Source organism: Rhinoraja longicauda, chromosome 8 (genome assembly GCF_053455715.1).
Source record: "Rhinoraja longicauda isolate Sanriku21f chromosome 8, sRhiLon1.1, whole genome shotgun sequence".
Lineage (NCBI taxonomy): Eukaryota > Metazoa > Chordata > Chondrichthyes > Rajiformes > Arhynchobatidae > Rhinoraja > Rhinoraja longicauda.
The window spans coordinates 11,738,065-11,758,762 of NC_135960.1; the positions used below are offsets into that span (position 1 = coordinate 11,738,065).

Sequence of the window (20,698 nt, forward strand, 5' to 3'; positions counted from 1 at the left end):
TACCAGCATCTGCAGTTATTTTCTTATAAAATATGTCGACTGGGGAGGGAGGAGGGAGAGATGGGTGGGTAGGTGGGGGGATTTAAGGATAGTATTGAAAGGGTTGCAGTCAAAACGTAGGACGGAGACAATTAAACGTGGCTCAGCATTTGCTCGTCAATGACAAATTGACCGGTGAGTCTGTGTGAAGCTTTAATTTATGGTCGTTACATGAAAAGTGGGCTGATGTCATGTTCGGCAAGCATTTGAAACCGTTTCCAGCAGAAAACAAAAAGTTGACAAAATTCATCCGGCACACAGCTGTTAATTGGAATGTCGAATGAAATGGTGCACAGAGCGGATGAGCAAAAACAAAGTGCAAGTATGTCCCGGTTAAACATTCTCTTGGCATTACCCGGTTACTTTCTGCATTAGGCGTAGCTACGTGCTTCCAGCAGAATTCAGGAGCAAGGGAGGGAGGGGGGAGAGAGAGGCGTGAAATTTGGACTAAGCAACGTTCAAGCAGCCTATTATGTATGTGCCCGTGCGGTTGCAGGTAAAATCTATCCCAAAATCAAAAGTCGACGCGGAGGGCCAGAAAGCCTGTTTCCCTCCTCTATGGTTCTACGATTGTTATTTGCAAGACTAAAGATTGCCCATGTTACAAAGCCAGCTAGATCTCGGGGGGCATTTAAGTCGACCGTGAAGTTAAGGATGGATTTCTTCTCCAAAATGAGCAAATATCACGATATCCTCCAAGAGCTGAAACAACTTTGAACATTGAGTGCATAACTTCAAGGGGAGACAAGCGCCACGAATATTTTTTCAGCATATGTTATATACTGTGGGCAATGAATGCTACTTTTAAGGCCAGTGGTTCGTGTGGAACAGAAACAGACTGGGTGATATATTGTGTAGGAAGGAACTGCAGATGCTGGTTTACACCGAAGATAGACACCAAATGCTGGAGTAACTCAGCGGGACAGGCAGCATCTCTGGATGGAAGGAACGAATGGGTGACGTTTCGGGTCGAGACCCTTCTTCAGACAGGTATCTTGCTGGAGGAAGATAGACACAAAGTTCTGGAGTAACTTAGCGGGTCAGGCAGCATCTCCGGAGAAAAGGAATAGATGACGTTTCGAGTCGAGACCTTTCTTCAGAGTTGGGGGGGGGGGAAGGTGTTTCATGATGTGTAACCTGCACAAAGACGCTCGACACCAAACCTTTACAAGTTAGACCACAGAACTAACCTCGCCATCCAACCAAGCGGGGTGTTTGAAAGATACTGCATTCCAGTTTGCAGACAACTTCACAATGACGGCGTTTACGACCTTGTAAAGTTTACAGTGAGTTGAATAAGCACACTATTGTGAGATGAAGTAGTCCAACATATTAGTGGAGTGTCGCTGCATCTGCCTGGCTGGGTATACGCGACTTTAAAAACAAATTGGAAGCAAGATCGTGGTGCGATTTTACCTATACATCGCAGGGACAAATGAAAAATAACTTCGTGTATCTGTGAAAAACATCAGACAAGTGTCCCCGGTAGTGTAGAATCGAATAGATAATTGCTGTGTTAACGAAGTCCTGTGTGTACCTTCTAATTTAGTAACATTAGAGGTGTCAAATAAGCAGGGCCACTTTATAGAAGCTTTGCATTATATTTATCGTTTGACGCAATGGCAACATTTCGGTTTAAGTGAGACGCGTTTATTCCTTATTAAAACGTATCTATAACAGTGTTATTTACTCACAGGGACTGCTTCAAACAGTTTTACCAGTATGCATTTATAGAACGATGTAGTCGGGGATAGTTAGCATTTTCACGTTTAGAAAAGTCATTTAATATTTCCAACGTTAAGTCAAGAGTGTTTTATTGCGTTTTATTGTCATATGTCCCAGAAAGAACAATTAAATTCTTACTTGGACTGTGATCATGTGTTTACCTTAAAAGTGGTTGAAATGGCCTCCAAATGATCCAGTGGAAAAAAAAACACTGGAACTCCATTCAAAATGTTTGAACATGCTAAACGCGTACTTCGTAATTTGACAAATGATCCACTTTTAACCCGAGCCGTCTCACCGCTAAGCATTGAATACAATCCCCCCTTCTCCATTAGTGTCAGTGAAATGGGGCTTTGGTCAATGTCAACTGATCACTTAAGACAATGGCCTGCACCACGGGAGAACTACCAGTAAACCATCTCTGTTTACGAGTTGTGACTGTCCCAGAAGACAAGCAAACACACTCTGATTCCCACTAGACTCAGGCAAAAGGAGCGATGTTTTTAAAACTTTTTAATGTTTGGCTTCTGGGGCAACAAACACACACTGCAGAAATGAGTGTTAAGTTTTCGAACTACAGCTGTGCAATCCAAGCCCAAAGTTACGAGTGGGCAATTTCATTTAAATGGTGTAACCGTTCGGTGAAAGCAGTCGCGTCTTAACTAACACACACGTTCCTTGCAACTAACTGGCAGGGGGAATTGTCTTGAGTGCATTTCTGACTCGGGGACGCGAATTTACTGCTGGTCATACAAGGATTAACATTTTCCATTCTCTCGATGCAGATGAGCTGGCGCCGTCTAAATCACGCCTGTACTTTCTGATCTCGAACGAGGGGAACCAAAACCTCTTTGTCCAGCAGGCCAACTTGTGGCTCTACTTGAAAATGCTCCCGTCCAAAGCTGCTGCGAAGGGCACCAGGCGCAAAGTGAGAGTGAAGGTCTTCTTCCAGGAAACCGGGAGCTCGGGCAAATGGGCATCGGTGGAGAAGAGGGTGGACCTGAAGAGGAGCAGTTGGCACACTTTCCCCTTGACCGAGCCCATCCAGGCTCACTTGCAGAGGGGCGAGAGGAGGCACGACCTGGAGGTTCACTGCGATGGGTGCCACAGTCTGGCAGTGACCCCCACCTTGGTGGACAGCGCGGACGAGTCTCACAGACCCTTCCTGGTGGTGCAGGCGAGGACCCTGGACTCCAAGCACCGAATCCGCAAGCGGGGCTTGGAGTGCGACGGCAGGACCGACCTCTGCTGCCGGCAGCAGTTTTACATTGACTTCAGACTCATCGGCTGGAATGACTGGATTATCGCGCCGACGGGTTACTACGGCAACTACTGCGAGGGGAACTGCCCGGCTTACATGGCAGGGGCCCCCGGCTCAGCCTCGTCCTTCCACACGGCCGTGGTGAACCAGTACAGGATGCGAGGCATGAGCCCGGGCTCCATGAACTCCTGCTGCATCCCCACCAAACTCAGCACCATGTCCATGCTCTACTTCGACGACGAGTACAATATCGTCAAGAGGGACGTGCCCAACATGATCGTGGAAGAGTGTGGCTGTGCATGAAGTTTTGCCAGGAGACATTGCAACTCTCTATCTCCTTTACTGCACCCCCCCCCTCCTCTCCCACCCCCTCTCCCCCCCATCCTCACTAAAGTGGGACCAAGTTTAACTTTACCAGCTGGCTGACTTAATTAAACCACCCAAAGTGTTGCCATTTGAGGGGGGAGGGAGGAGGGGAGGGGAGGGGGAGAACGGGGCAAGATGTCGACTTCACAGGTCCCCGTTTGACTTATAACCAATCCAAGGTAGACACAACCTGTTGGAATGAGGGACAGAATCCAAGATACAGGTGAAATACTGTACATGGTGAGCACGGGTCAGTTCCACAGCAACCCGCAGAGTGAAAGTCTCTCCTATTTGTGTCGACTTGGATAAAAGAGCTAAATGCTAATGAATGGAGAGACTCCACGCTTAAGTGGCACTAGCGACGTCGTTAAAGCTGATCCTCCTTTTGCAGCATTCTGCTTCGCTGTAAAAAAAACAAAAACAAAAGTCGAAAGCTTAATTATTTATACCGCAGAAACAAGACGACAGCAACAAAAAACAAAAAAACGAACCCCATCCTGTCTTTCACTTTGACAAGGCTTGTTGTGTGCATGATCGGACCACGGGGACTGTTCTTCAGAAGGATTGCTCCTCAATGTGACTCGGAGGGAGAACGGGGGGATCTATAGGCTGCACTCTGGAGAGAACCCCGCACATCATCCGTGCAGGTCTCTGTTTTGCGACCAACATTCAGCAGCACCCCACCTCCTCCCTCCACTCTCAGTAACGACTGCTCCATGCTACACTGCAGGCATGTGGGAACACTGGGAGCTCTGTTCTCCAAGTGCTCCACTCTGACTGCGACTCGAACAGGGACAGCCTAGTCTGAATAGAAACCTTTTTTTTTGGCGAAGATTTCACAAGTTTCCACCAACTCAATAACATCGATTCGACCAACTTCAATACAATAGTGCATTAGAACACACATTTCTGACCATTGCCCCCTTCTCCCATCCTCTGCTCCGCTGGGTTTAACCTGTCTCTCTCTCTGTCTCTCTCTCTGTCTCTCTCTCTGTCTCTCTCTCTGTCTCTCTCTCTGTCTCTCTCTCTGTCTCTCTCTCTGTCTCTCTCTCTGTCTCTCTCTCTGTCTCTCTCTCTGTCTCTCTCTCTGTCTCTCTCTCTGTCTCTCTCTCTGTCTCTCTCTCTCTGTCTCTCTCTCTGTCTCTCTCTCTGTCTCTCTCTCTGTCTCTCTCTCTGTCTCTCTCTCTGTCTCTCTCTCTGTCTCTCTCTCTGTCTCTCTCTCTGTCTCTCTCTCCCTGTGTCTCTCCCTGTCTCTCTCCATGTGTGTCCCCGTGTCTCTCTCTCTCTCTCTGTCTCCCTCTCTGTCTCCCTCTGTCTCCCTCCGTGTGTGTGTCTCTCTCTGCCTTTCTCTGTCTTTCTCTCTCTGTCTCTTTCTCTCTCTGTCTCTCTCTCTCTCTCTCTCTCTCTCCGTCTCGCTCTCTCTCTGTCCATCTCTCTCTCTCTGTGTCCGTCTCGCTTTCTCTCTCTCTCTCTCTCTCTCTCTCTCTCTCTCTCTCTCTCTCTCTCTCTCTCTCTCTCTCTCTCTCTCTCTCTCTCTCTCTCTCTCTCTCTCTCTCTCTCTCTCTCTCTCTCTCCCTCTCTCTCTCTCTCTCTCTCTCTCTCTCTCTCTCTCTCTCTCTCTCTCTCTCTCTCTCTCTCTCTCTCTCTCTCTCTCTCTCTCTCTCTCTCTCTCTCTCTCTCTCTCTCTCTCTCTCTCTCTCTCTCCGTCTCTCTCTCTCTGTCTGTCTCTCTCTCTCTCTCTCTCTGTCCGTCTGCCTGTCTCTCTCTGTCTTCGCCTGTCTTCGCCTGATAGTATGTGAATTCAGAACGGGCCGAATGAACAAAACCTGTGGATGAAGCACTTGTGTTGTGTTGAAACAGCATGACTCAAGACCACTGCAGTCATGAATATACGATGGTCGCCCTCGATCATAGGTTGGAGTTGCGTTGCACTGACAATGTCTTGAAAGCACATTTAGCACTTGCATATCTGAATGCCTTGAAACTAAAAGTGGTACAACAGTGCACTTATCACGAATTCTCCAATTCCATTCGCTTCTTATTAAATAAGTGTCGGTTGGAAGCTATGCAATGCAAACCATAAAGCAGTAAACAGGTGAATTCGTCGGATTTAAAATCTGTCCTGTTACTTGAAGCTAAATCTTTCGCTTCCTGTACTTGGCGAATGATTGATTGTTTATAGAGTTTTTTTTTCTCGCGTTTTTCTATTTGCACTGAGAAGCTGCGTTGACTAGTTAAAAAAACAAACTGCCATTTTTTAAACAAAAACAAAAAAAGAAATTGTTATTTTTATAGAAAGAAGAATTCTGTGGGGGGGAGGGGATATCAAAATGTATTATACATATCAATGTATGAAATAATGGAACCAAAGAGGACAAGTATTTAGTGTTATGTAAATGTCATTGGGCAGAAAGGCTGTTGATGAGTTTAGTGGTAGGATGAACGTGTGTGTCTGTTGGCCTCATGTCGAAATGGATTTCACTTCCCAATAACCCGATGCAAGTTTATCAGAAATACATGTTCCATATAGTGAGCTCCACAGAGCAAGCTGTCATATTAAAGCCAGGCCATGCACTTATTCCTGCGATGCATACAGGGCAATTAAAAACTGGTTCAGATTCATCTTCATATTAGCTAACAGCTGTAGTACTTGGCACTTCTGTACAGTTTGGCTACAATAAAACAAATCTACATCCACTGGATCTGTGTGAGAATTTTTTTTCCACTGGTCAAGCCCAGAGTGAATGGGACACCCACCGTGCTTGTGACCTTTGCAATTGCCAACTAATCAGTTCCTTCGCCAGTAATTTCTAAGGAACAGATTAGAGTCACGGAGTCATAGAGTGCGACAGCCTGGAAACAGGCCCTTTCGCCCAATTTGCACACGCCGGCCAACATGTCCCAGCTACGCTAGTCCCGCCAGGTTCAATAGTTCTTTAGTGTCATGTGTGCATGGCAGAGTGACATTCTTCTGCACAACCCACAAATGGGCAAAGCTGCCCGTGTTCGGTCCAAATCCCTCCAAAACCTGTCCTGTCCATGTACCTGTCTAACTGTTTCTTAAATGTTGGGATAGTCCCAGACTCCACTACCACCTCTGGCAGCTTAATGCTATGTCATCTGGTCCTCGATTCACCTACTCTGGGCAAGAGACTCTGTGCATCGATTATATACAATTTAAAAAAAAAATTTTAGAAAAGGAGGAGCAGCTGGTGGATCTGCTGCCTCACAGCCCAGAGACCCGGGTTCGATCCAGACCTCGGGTGCTGTCTGCGTGGAGTTTGCATTTTCTATCTGTGACCGGGCGGGTTTCCTCTTGGTTCTCCAGTTTCCTCTCACACCCCAAAGACGTGTGGGATTGTTGACTTATGTTAATTGCCTTGAGTGTGCAGGGAGTGGATGAGATAACATAGAGCTAGTGTGAAGTGCAGATCAATGGTCAGCATGGACTCGGGGGGCTGAAATCCCAGTTTCCATGCTGCAACTTTCAATCAATTTCTGTATTATGATTCTGCTCGCCATGCTTTATAATTCGAAACACTATCCGAAACAAAATCAGTTAAAAAAATATATATATATATGCAGAGGAACCTAAAATAATCAATACCGGTTGAGGGGTTTAACGCTCTAAAAATAGAGATAAAATGCTGGAAATATTCATCAAGCCAATTTAGTTTAGAAACACAGCATGGAAGCCAGGCCCTTCAGCCCACTGAATCCACACCTTACATCACCCATTCACATTAGTTCCATGTTATCCCACTTTTGCATCTACTCCCGAAACACTAGCGGGTAATTCACAGAGGCCCAATGACCTGCAAATCTGTACATCTTTGGGATGTGGAAGCAAACCGGAGCGCCCGGAGTAAATCCACGCGGTCACGGGGAGAGCATGCAAACTCCACACAGACAGCACCCGAGCTCAGGTTCGAACCTGGGCCTCTGGTGCTGTGAGGCAGTGGCTCTACCAGCTGCACCACTGTGCCGCCCTTTAATCTGAAGAGGGGAAGACGAAGAGAAATGTTTGATTACCTTTTATCACACTAATTCTCTGACATGAAAAGTTAGTCAGAATGATACAGCGTGGAAACAGGCCCTTCAGCCCAACTTGCCCACACCGGCCAACATGTCCCAGCTACACTAGTCCCTCCTGCCCATGTTTGGTCCATACCCCTCCAAAACTGTGATTAGTGATAGGAGTAGAATTAGGCCATTCGGCCCATCAAGTCTACTCTGCCATCCAATGATGGCTGATCTATCTCTCCCTCCTAACCCCATTCTCTTACCTTCTCCCTATAACCTCTGACACCTGTACTAATTAAGAATCTATTTATCTCTGCCTTAAACATATCCCTGTCTAACAGTTTCTTAAATGTCGGGATAGTCCCAGCCTCAACTACCTCCTCTGGCAGCTTGTTCCATACACCCACCAGCATTTGTGTGGAAAAGTTACCCCTCAGATTCCTATTAAATCTTTTCCCCTTCACCTTAAACCCATGTTAATTCTTGTTTCTTCCCACAGTTGTGTGCATCATTTTGTATTTTAAATTCAGGCTCCCAGAACCTAGCATCTTTACTTTTCTGGGATAAACAACAAATGACAACCTAAGAATAGACCAGTCCCTCTTTCCTCTTCGGCATTCAACCGAGAGATTTCCCAATCGCCAGTCTTTTGCCCGCCACCCTTCCTGTCACTAGGTACATTGGACACCATCAAATAAATGACTTGTTTACAACAGAACGCGGCAACTTAAATGGAGACAAAAGGAACTGCAGATGATGGAATCATTTTAGCTAAACACAAAGTGCCGGAGGAGCTCAGAGGGATCTGTAGAGGGAATGGAATGGCCTGAGGATGGTCATCGCCCGTCCATTCCCCTCCGAAGATGTTGCCTGACCCGTTGAGTTCCACCAGCACTTTTGTGTGGTGCTGATGTTAACTGAACGCCCGACGTTGAAACGCTAAGATTTAGACATAAGTTGTTTCCAATACTTACAATTCGTGTTTTCTACCTTTGGAAGCGAATCTATTTGGACAATTTAAAGAGAGACAACAAGAGCCGGTAATTTAATCAGTGTTGGCCATCAAAGAGTCAGTCTAAAAGATTGCACAGACACAGGCAACAGATGGTCCCCATTCCCACAGACCACAAGTTCCTGATTAATGCACTCCATTGAGGAAACAAAAAACCCCCTCCAATTTTCTCTTGCCGTTTTATTTCCCCGAGTGTTTTCGCCTCGACTGATGCTTTCGGCTGCAAATGAGGTTTTCACGCTTATTGATCTTGGTTCGCCAGCGATTCACACGCACGGTGGCTGCAGGGTTGCGAGTTGAAAGGGGAGCGGGCAGAAGAAAGTGGGTCAGCGAAGAACGGACTTGTTTTGCATAATCCGCTTTTGCATTACTTTCCAGTCGTGCATGAGCCTACTCGGCGTGTTTTGTTACGAGTGAAATTATACAGAATGGCACAAAAAAACAACAAAAAAAGTGTGAGCCCACGTTAACACGCACTGAGGGGGACATAAACACACGCACCAGGCAGGTTCAGGAATAGTAAAATGCTGGATGGACATTTGCTGCTCAAAAAAATCTGGTTGAGACTTGCTCGCCACAGGGAACTTTAGTTGAGGACATTTTGCTTCCCACCTCATGAGGTCATAAGTGATAGGGCCAGGGGGGAGAATTAGGCCATTTGGCCCATCAAGTCCACTCCGCCATTCAATCATGGCTGATCTCTCTCTCCCCCCTCACCCCACTCTCCTGCCTTCTCCCTCGGTCAGGTAGCTCCAAGAAATCATGAGTGACGACTTGATTGTGGTCTTGATATCATGTTCAGCGCAGGCCCTGTGGGCCGAAGGGCCTGTTCCTGTGCTATACTATGTTCAGTGCTCCATGTGGTATGTGGGTTATTATTAAGTGATGTTGCTTCAGAGGGTACGATGGCATTAGCTCACCTATTTGTACATTCAGCCACCATGATGAGTTGGTTTACTCTACATGGGACTATTCCAGTGTGATCTTTGTGGCCTCCCACCAGTTACCCCACCCAAGTCTTCCCTCTCCCCTGTGCCCCACCTGCACTCACACCTATTTCTCCCCTCCTGCTCCCCTTCCATCTACATTCCTTCCTCTGGCTTCCAAATTCGCAACTCTTCAATCCTTTCACCCTACACCGTATGTCTTTCCATCTCTGGCCTTCGTCCAACCATCTGCCTATCAAAAAAGCTCTCCTCACCTGTATCAGGCTAGTACCCACAAGGCTTTGACCTGCCCCTCCTCTCTTCCAGCTTTCCAACTTTCCTCCCTCCCACCCTTCCCCACAGTCAGTCTAAAGAAGGGCCCTAACCCAAAACGTTACCTATCCATGTTCTCCACAGATGCTGCTTGACCTGCTGAGTTAATCCAATACTTTGTGTCTCCGTTCACACCCAAGTCAAGTCGGGTTTATTGTCATATGCACTAGTGGTACAAGGTGCAGGTACAATGACAATCTAGCTTGCTGCAGCACCAAAGGCACATAGACAGACAACTGGGTGTCCTTACTTACAAATTCTGATCACCCATTGTGCCTGTGCTTGTTGACTAACATTATTCTCTGACTATGTCTTCTTCCCACCCACAGTTTCAAGCCTTCTTTATCTTGGGAATTTCTCAGAGCCTCACACTCAACTGAGATCTCGGCGCTTCCCAATTCTGATCTCTTAATCCTCTCCTGATCTTAATTTGGGTGGCACGGTGGCGCAGCGGTAGAGTTGCTGCCTTACAGTGCCAGAGACCCGGGTTCGATCCTGACTATGGGTACTGTCCGTACGAAGTTTGTACGCTCTCCCCGTAACCGCATGAATTTTCTTTGGGTGCTCCAGTTTCCTCCCACACTCCAAAGATGTACAGGTTTGTAGGTTAATTGGCTTTGGTGAAAATGTAAATTGTCTGTTGTGTGGTAGGATTGTGACAGTGTATGGCGTTAGCCGGTCGGAGTGTACTTGATGGGCCGAAGGGCCTGTTTCCACGCTGTATCTCTAAAACTAAAACGAATCAAGAGGGTATTATATTACTTGTGTTGGGGTTAAGGTCTCAAGTGCCCTTCTTAAATTTCCAAATCTCTCTGATACTATCACGAGTAGTGTAAACTAGGGTGGTGAATCTGTGGAATTCTTTGCCACAGAAGGCTGTAGAGGCCAAGGCAGTGGATATTCTTAAGGCAGAGATAGATAGATTATTGATTAGCACAGGTGTCAGGGGTTATGGGGAGAAGGCAGGAGAATGGCGTTAGGAGGGACATAGGGCAGCCACGATTGAATGGCGGAGTAGACTTGATGGGCTGAATGGCCTAATTCTACTATTCCTCATTACATGACTATCAACTCATTTACAACACACTTTAAAGCCTGGGGACACGAGATTGCAGATGCCAGCTTGTGCTTTATTGTGCATCTCTATTTTACGATGGCGCTGTCAAGTCTCTTCATGGTATTTCGATTTTAACAAAGCCTACCTCCTCTTTCACTGACACAGGTTGTCCACCCGAAGCATTGACTGTTCCTTTCTCCTCACAGATGCTGCTCGACCCGCTGCGTTACTCCAGCCGATTGCTTGTTACACTTTAAAATATCAGCTATTTTAGCGACCTGCAGGCTATCTCTTGTTTTGTTTCTCCTCAGATGGTATGAGATCACATTGAGTTAATGACGCCACAATGTGCTTTTGGATGATTTATCATTAAAAAAAAGTGGTATTTGAATGTCATTGCTGATTGCCCCATTTGGAGTTGGTTTTAATCCTTCTGACTTGGTGCAGTAATTGCATGGTTTTTTTTTTAACCTCTAGGACCTAACCTTTTTTTTAATAAGTATTCAAGATTGGACAGAATGGGTATTTTACACTAGTACTTCAAATATATTCAACTGCACCAAGGAGAGTGAGAGGGGGGAGGGGATTCTCATTGAAATTTACCAAATAGTGAAAGGTCTGGATAGAGTGGATGTTGAGAGGATGTTTCCACTGGTGGGAGAATCGAGGACACCAGAGGCCATAGTCTCAGAATTAAAGGGCGTACCTTTAGGAAGGAGTTGGGGAAGGATTTATTTTGTCAGAGGGTGGTGAATCTGTGGAATTAATTGCCACAGAAGACCGTGGAAGCCAAGTCAATGGTTATTTTTAAGACAGAAATTGATAGATTCTTGATTAGTACAGGTGTCAGGTATAATTTAAATAGTTTACTATTATATATATATAATTTTAAAACACAATCATTTTCCATAGAGTTTCTATACATTTCAGTTTTTTTAAATTCAAATGTGCACTTTCCAGTTTTTATAATATTAAATGCATTGTAAACATAAAATAGTAAAATGATATATTATATATATAGTATAATATATATAATTTAAATATTTTAAATATATTAAACATATCAAACACATTTTAACATAATAAATATTATATATTTATGTATTTTAAATATATATGAACATTTTAAACGTATAATAACATATTACATACATTATATATATTTAAAATAAACCATACACACATATATATCATCACAAGATATCACACACGTTTATATATGATTTTAATTTCCTTTCCTGTATATATATATATATATTCAGGAAAGGAAATTAAAATCATATATAAATGTGTGTGATATCTTGTGATGATATATATGTGTGTATGATTCATTTTAAATATAAACAAATGTTTATCACAAGATATCACACACATTTATATATGATTTTAATTTCCTTTCCTGAATATATATATATATATATATATATACAGGAAAGGAAATTAAAGATATCACACACATTTATATATGATTTTAATTTCCTTTCCTGAATATATATATATATACATATATATATATATATATATATATATTTAATTTCCTTTCCTGAATATATATATACATATATATATATATATTCAGGAAAATAAATTAAAATCATATATAAATGTGTGTGATATCTTGTGATAAACATTTGTTTATATTTAAAATAAATATGACTATTTATGTATGATTTATTTATATATATATATATATATATATATATATATATATATATATATATATATATATATATATATATATATATATATATTCAGGAAAGGAAATTAAAATAAACAAATATATATATACAGGAAAGGAAATTAAAATCATATATAAATGTGTGTGATATCTTGTGATGATATATATGTGTGTATGATTTATTTATATATATATATATATATATATTCAGGAAAGGAAATTAAAATAAACAAATGTATAATTAGTTTTCAAGGGACAAAGTGTTGCTAAGCATAATTATAGCTTTGTACATCATTAAAAACTCACTTGGGCATTCTGTAAGAAAGCGGAAGATTATCAGTGTGGTTTACAATGGGACTAGTTCATAAAAAGCCTCAATTCATGTTAGTTCAAATGATTTCAGCTTGACTGGGCTGAGAAATCCACAAACAGAACAGCCTGTGAAGGCACGCTGGATCACTGACAGGAACTTTGCGATCTCAGACTCAAACCGTATGGACGAGAAAATTTCAAAGTCGTCGGCGCTGAAACATGGTTTGGCTATCATTACCACGGCAAAATCTGGAGTATAACTATACAGCGGGCAGCGAGGGAAGAGTGCCAAGTTATAAACATTTACATTTGTTTAGGTAAGTTTAAAATGTTTAATAGATCTAGTAAAGCATGTTTAATGTCATATTGCACGAATGTCAAACCAATGTGACTCCCTAGGTCCCACCAAGCTTTGCTCTGCAGTTGAGAGTCCAATCAGATTTAACGTAGTATGTTTATTGTAATGATAACAATGAAAAATGTGCTTCCATAATATCTTTCATATCCCTTTTAGAATATCCCAACAAAGCTATTGAAGTACTTTTGAAGAGTAAACACCGCTGAAGGAAATGTGGCAGGCAGTTTACACAGAACAGTCTCTGGCAAACTGAAATGGAACAGAGTTGGTAATGTTGAAGAATTATTGATTGAGGAATAATTCCTCTGCTCTATCTCAAAATAATATGTGAGACACATGTCATCGAGAAGCAAGCAAATAGAAAGGCTTATAACGGTGTATAAAATCATGAGAGGAATAGGTCGGGTAGATGAACAGACTCTCTTGCCCAGAGTAGGTGAATCGAGGGCCAGAGGACATTGGTTTAAGGTGAAGGGTAAAAGATTTAATAGGAATTTGAGGGGTAACTTTTTCCACACAAAGGGTGGTGGTTGAGCTGCCGTAGGACATAGTTGAGGCTGGGATTACCCCAACAAACAATTAGATAGGTAATTGGACAGGACCGTTTTGGAGAGATTTGGACCAAACGCAGGCAGGTGGGAGTGGTGTAGCTGGGACATGTTGGCCGGTGTGGGCGAGTTGGTCTGAAGGGCCTGTTTCCACGCTGTATCACTGGATGGGTCTATGACTCTATGGCAAATGGAATGATTCCCTTTATTGTAAGAGAAATTGAATCGTATTGCAGTTATGAATGGCCTTGATAAGACCATAGCTGGATTATAACGTATAGGTTTGGAGTTTCTACTAAAGGAAGGATATACAAAGAATCCAGATGTTGGTTTACCAAAAAAGACACAAAGTGCAGGAGTATTTCAATGGGTGAGGCAGCATCTCTGGAGAATACGAATAGGCGATGTTTTGGTTTCAGTCTGAAGAAGTGTCCCGACCTGAAATGTCACCTATCCATGTTCTCTAGAGAAGTAGCCTGACCAGCTGAGTTACTCCAGCACTTTATGTCTTTTAAGGAAGGATATACCCGTGAAAGAGTGGGTAGAGCAAAATAGACAATAGACAATAGGTGCAGGAGGAGGCCATTCGGCCCTACGAGCCAGCACTGCCATTCAATGTGATCAAGGCTGATCATTCTCAATCAGTACCCCGTTCCTGCCTTCTCCCCATACCCCCTGACTCCGCTATCCTTAACAGCTCTATCTAGCTCTCTCTTGAATGCATAAAATAAGAGGTTGGTCACTTGGGACTAAGGTGGGAAGAAATGTGGGCTCACCAATTTCTTGTACAACTGCAACACAATATCCCAACTTCTATATTTAACGCACTGATTGATGAAGACCCTGCTTTACCACCATGTCTACCTATGCTGCCAATCTTAGGAGACTATGTACCTGTGCTCCTAGATTCCTCTGCACTATAACACACCCCAGGGTGCTACTATTTAAGAGTCAAAAGTGTCTAAATGGAAAAATGAAATTCTTACTTGCAGCAGTACAACAGGTTTGTAAAAACAGTGCTCAATAGGTAATATTTTAAACAAACAGAAAAAAGCAGTTCAATAAATAAAAAAACCAATAAAGTTCAAAACACATCAAAGCCCAATGTCCCTATTGCAACCCAGGTAGTTTGGAGTTTAGTTGAAGTTCACTGTGTTCACTGTGAAGTTCACTGTGTTCATTGTGGTTGTTGGGAAGAAGCTATTCCTGAACCTGGGCATTACAGTTTTCACACTCCTTTATCTTCTTTCCAATGGCAGGAGTGAAATGAGAGCATGGTCACAATGGGGTGCTTCTTTGATGAAGCTGGCTGCCTTTTTGATCCTATGGATCCCTTTGATGGTGGGGAGGTCAATATCTGTGATGGACCAGGCAATGTTCACCATTTATGGTAATCTCCTTTCTTCCTGGGCTTTTGAGTTGCCAAACTCAGGTCAGGCTATGTCGCGACCTGTTTTTCAAATCTCGCACGATCTCCTCCTTTCAGTTCCTCAGTCTCTGTTGAAACTTAAGTGCCCTTACTCTAACAGTTCTCATGTTAGTAAACATGAGATCATTTCCCAAACCATGTTTCCAGATATGATGTGCATCGTGTTAAAGCTCTTTGAGGTAAGATTATGGGAACTGGAAATAAGGTGTAATCCACATGATACCTCAGGCTTGTCTACCATTGAATATCAGTGTTGATCCAATGTTTGAAGTTCGGTTCTCACTCCAGATCAGCAAAGTCGAATAGAAATTGCTAAATACGCACAGGTGTTGCAGAGCAAGTGGAAACGTACAAACTCTGTACTCACAGCGCCCGTAGTCAGGATCGAACCCGGGTCTCTGGCGCTGTAAGCGCTGTAAGGCAGCAACTCTACCGCTGCCACCAATGCCGCCCTATCAAAAGCCCTTCAAAAGCAACTTCAAAAGGTCTTACTGAGTAAAGGTAAAGATTTTGCACTTTATGTACATTTACTTATTAAATTCTGAATACCATTCGATAATCTGGGAAATTAAGGATGTGATCATAAAGACTCACACATTCTGCCTCTTATTATATTATTCACACAAATTCTTGAAGTATATACCTGCATGGCGTGCAAATGAATTTTGAGTCCCTAATGACTGTAATTATAACCTATTTAGTCATCAGGAACTGCAGATGCTGGAATCTTACAAAGAACCCCAATTGCCGGAGTAACTCGATGGGTCATGCAGCATCTCTGGAGGACATGGATAGGTGACGTTTCAGATCGGGGCCCTTCTTCAGACTGGAAGAAGTGTCCCAACCCTAAACGTCGCTTATCCATATCCACCAGTGATGTTGCCTGACCCGTTGAGTCACTCCGGCAATTTGTGTTCTACGTATTTCATTACCTACGTATAAGAAATTCAATTCATTACTTTTTGATTCCAAATCATCATTGCAGCCGGCAAGAAGCAGAGGAATACATGGTAGTATTCCTACACTGTTCTTCTTGGAGCCACAAAATAACCATTCTTGCTGAAGATGGGGAGCGGTGCATTCAGGCTCAGTTCCAACCTAAGCGGAACTCAGAACAGTGGCGCAACATTCTGCAAGAGTCCATTAAAATCAGGCAGAATCTGATTCCATTTAGTCTTTGCGTAACAGTTTCCTTTTTGCTATTTTTCCGCTCAGGGGTGTGAATCTCTGCATGGATCCTTACCCTCTCTCCTCGTTACATTGTGGGAGTTCTTATCTTCCCGGAATGATGCCCTTTACAGCCCAAAGTGCCATCTGCGCAATCTGTCTAATCCAAACACCCACAGAACTCACACCACAGTTCCCACACCTCAGTAGAAGCCAAGACAACCAATCTCAGCGAGCGTTGCACACCATCATATAAATATTAAATTATTCTCTGGAATTTGCAACCAGGATTCACTGGTTAATAGAGACACAGAGCGTAGAAACAGGCCTTTCAGCCCAACCTGGCGAACAACATGCCCCATCTACTAGTCCCACCGGCCCACACAAGTCCCATGGAAGCCAAGTCAATGGATATTTCTTAAGGCGGAGATTGACAGATTCTTGATTGGTAAGAGTGTCAGGGTTATGGGGAGAAAGCAGGAGAATGGGGAGGGAGAGATAAATCAGCCATGATTTAATAGTGGAGTAGACTTGAAGGGCTGAATGTCCTAATTCTGCTCTTAGACTTATGAACTTATAAACCCTCTAACCTTATCCTATCCATGTACCTGTCCAAATGCTTCTTAAATGTTATGATAGTACCTGCCTCATCTACCTCCTCTGGCAACTCGTTCCATATACCCATAACCCTGTAAAGATGTCACCCCTCAGGTTCCTATTAAATCTTCCCCACTCACCTTAAACCTGTGTCCTCTGGTTCTTGATTCCCCTACTCTGGGCAAAAGGCTCTATGCATTTACCCGATCTATTCCTCTCATGATTTTGTACACCTCTACGAGTTCACCCCTCATCCCCCTGCGCTCCAAGGAATAAAGTCCTAGCCTGCTCAACCTCTCCCTGTAGCTCAGGGCCTTGACCTGGGTGTTTTACATCTCTGGGCCGATTTACCTTCATACAAGCTCAATCAGTTCGGCACTGCATGGTGGCGCAACGGTGGAGATCCTAGCTTACAGCGCCAGAGACCCGGGTTCGATCCTGACTACAGGTGATGTCTGTACGGAGCTTGGACATTCTCCCCTTGACCGCGTGGGTTTTCTCCAGGAGCTCCAGTTTCCTACCACATTCCAAAGATGTACATGTTTGTACGTTAATTGGCTTTTGTAAAAACTATAAATTGTCCCTGGTGTGAAGAATAGTGCTAGTTAGTGTACGGGGATCGCTGGTCGGTACAGACTCGGTGGGCCAAAGGGCCTGTTTCTGCACTGTATCTCTAAACTAAAGTAAACTAAACTGCAACAATGCTGCGTAACAGAACTCTATGGACCATGGATTGCGTTATCATGAACTTGTTTTCTAATTGTGTTTTGCACCACTGCTTTGTTTTTGCATTAGGGTTCAGGTTAAGCTTTTTTCTTTTTACTATCTTGTCTAATTTATGCTTATTTTATTTCTGTTTTGTGCATTGCCTGAGTCTACGTGCCTGCGATGTTGCTGCAAGCAAGAATTCCATTACATCTGTGCCCCACCCTACCTGTGCATAGCTATACACTAAAACTCTCGTTTGCCTGTTTGTTTGTTCCTGAACTACAGCCAAAACGGTACACGATAGCGCGACAATTTTAGGCCCATCTACTCACCGTCGTCCCTTTGGTGCTAACGGAAGAGGTTTCATTGAAATCGGTGTTATATTTTTAACGTTATTCGCATTTTAAAGTTTAAATCTGTCTCCTAGTGAGGGAGTGGGAGGGAGGGAGGGAGGGAGGGAGGGAGGGGTGGGAGGATAAGGGGGGTTGAGGGGGATGGTGGGGAGAGGGGGGGAGGGGAGGGGGGAAGGAGGGGAGAGGAGGGAGGGAGGGGGAAGGAGGGAGGGGGTGGGAGGGGGGAGGATAAGGGGGGTTGAGGGGGATGGTGGGGGGGAGGGGGAAGGGGAGAGGGTTTTGGAGGGAGGGGGGAGGGGAGGGGGGAGGGAGGGGAGAGGAGGGAGGGAGGGAGGAAGAGGGGGAGGGGAGGGGGAGGAGGGGAGAGGGGGGGAGGAGAGGGTGCTGCACCAATGCAGGAGAGGTTTGGGACCAAACCTTGGTCTAGTTATCAATAAACCCAACTGGACTTGACTTGCTGTAATCATATCCTTTCAATTTAGAATGGCGTGGCAGCCCCTCTTTTCGTTGCTGGTGGCCTTTAGCCCATTGCATGTGTCTACAAAACATTGAATTCATTAAATGAGATGTGAGAGGTAAGTGTCTTACACAGTGGTGGGTGCCTGGGACTCGTTGTCAGGGGTGATGGTGGAGGCATATGCGATTATGGCATTTTAGAGTCTTTTGGATAAGCAAACAGATATGCAGGGAAGTGCGGTATATGGATCATGTGCAGGCAGATGTGACTAGTTTATCTTCCCATGAGTTTATAGTAATTTCTGTTGACTGGTTGGCTGTTTCAGCATTTCGAATGTCCAGGAACGGAATAGATTGCAAAAAGTGGTGAAATCTGCCCGGTCCATCACGGGTACTGACCTCCCCACCATCGAAGTGATTTACCGGAATCGCTGCCTGAAAAAGGCAGCCAGCATCATCAGAGACCCACACCACCCTGGCCACACACTCATTTCACCTCTGCCATCAAGGAAGGAAGGTACAGGAGCCTGAACACTGTAATGTCTAGGTTCAGGAACAGCTTCTTCCCTTGGCCATCAGGCCATTAAATGCAACAACATCTGAGTAAGCTCTGAAGTACCAAGGACTTGGGGGCATTTTTTTGTCTTTTCACTCTTATTGTTTATATATATGTATATATATATATATATGATGTGTGTGTATGTATATATATATATACATACTCGTAGTATCCTCGTAATATATATATATATATATATTACTAGGATATATGTGTGTGTGTGTGTGTGTGTGTGTGTGTGTGTGTGTGTAGGCACGTGCGTGTGTGTGAATTTTTTTGTTCGGTATATATAAAAAACAAAAACATTCACACAAGCCTATATATATAATATATAAATATATTAGATGCACACACGTACATATATAATAAATGCATATATTCCACACAAATATATAATATACAGTATAAATATATCACACACACATGCATATATAAATAAACCATATATATATGTGTGTGTGTGTGTGTGTATGTGTGTGTGAACCTTTTTGTCTGTTTTTTGTCTATATATATAAACTCTTCATTCATTCATGTATATATATATGTGTGTGTGTGTGTGTGTGTGTATATATATATAATATAAGAAAATAACTGCAGATGCTGGTACAAACCGAAGGTATTTATTCACAAAATGCTGGAGTAACTCAGCAGGTCAGGCAGCATCTCAGGAGAGAAGGAATGGGTGACGTTTCGGGCCGAGACCCTTCTACCGTGGGCGGCACGGTAGCGCAGCGGTAGAGTTGCTGCTTTACAGCGAATGCAGCGCCGGAGACTCAGGTTCGATCCTGACTACGGGTGCTGCACTGTAAGGAGTTTGTACGTTCTCCCCGTGACCTGCATGGGTTTTCTCCGAGATCTTCGGTTTCCTCCCACACTCCAAAGACGTACAGGTATGTAGGTTAATTGGCTGGGTAAATGTAAAAATTGTCCCTAGTGGGTGTAGGATAGTGTTAATGTACGGGGATCGTTGGGCGGCACGGACTTGGAGGGCCGAAAAGGCCTGTTTCCGGCTGTATATATATGATGATAATATGATGATATATATATATATGGATATATATAGATGTGTGTGTTAGTGTGTGTGGTTCATATGGTTAATGCATTCCCAGGAGTTCAAGTGAAAGCACTCTCATCTCTGTGTCAGAAGCTCACAGGTTCCGAGTGTCCTCTTGTAACTTGAGCTGCTAAACAGGGCTGTGATTTTAATTCACTACTGAGGGAGCATTGCATTGTCAGAGATGCTTGTTTTCTGGATACTGCGTCAATGATACCTGCTCCCTCAGGTGGATGTAAAGGATTCCCAAAACAGTTTTGAAAGAGGGCCAAAGGGAATATCCTTTTGTCATCGCCAATATTTGAGCCTCAATCAGGTCTAAAAAAAAATCCAAATGATCTGCTCATTTCTTTCATTGTTGCCCTGTTTCCTGTAATGAAGCAATGACTGCACTTCAACAGTACTTAATTGGCTGTAAAGAAAGAAAGACTTGGGCTCACACAGCAATTTACACAACCTCAGGATGTTCCAAGGCACTTTCCAACCAATGAAATACTTCTGAAGTGCGGTCATAATTGAAAAGCTAAAAACTCAACAGCCAAATCACGCACAGCAAGCTTCCACGAACAGCAACGTAATAATGACCAAATAATCTGGTTTTTCAGTTTCACACATAGGGCTCTCTCAACATTGCTCTGCTGTATCCATCTCAGCCTTTGTGGTTATCAGATCAAAGAGTTCACCTCCATATGTCATTATGATATCATCGTATGTGTCCTTAGGTGAAACACAGTCAT

General features: G+C 43.7%; 1 protein-coding gene across 1 annotated transcript in view; it reads left to right on the forward strand.

The window, feature by feature from the left end:
* Positions 1–4,485, forward strand: part of LOC144596194 (inhibin beta B chain-like) — a 5,624-nt gene extending 1,139 nt beyond the window's left edge. Inside the window, exon 2 of the mRNA XM_078404385.1 lies at positions 2,550–4,485. Within this exon, the coding sequence (XP_078260511.1) occupies positions 2,550–3,328 (779 nt within the window). The 3' untranslated portion in view covers positions 3,329–4,485. The remainder of the gene's footprint in view (positions 1–2,549) is intronic.
* Positions 4,486–20,698: the final 16,213 nt, after the last annotated feature.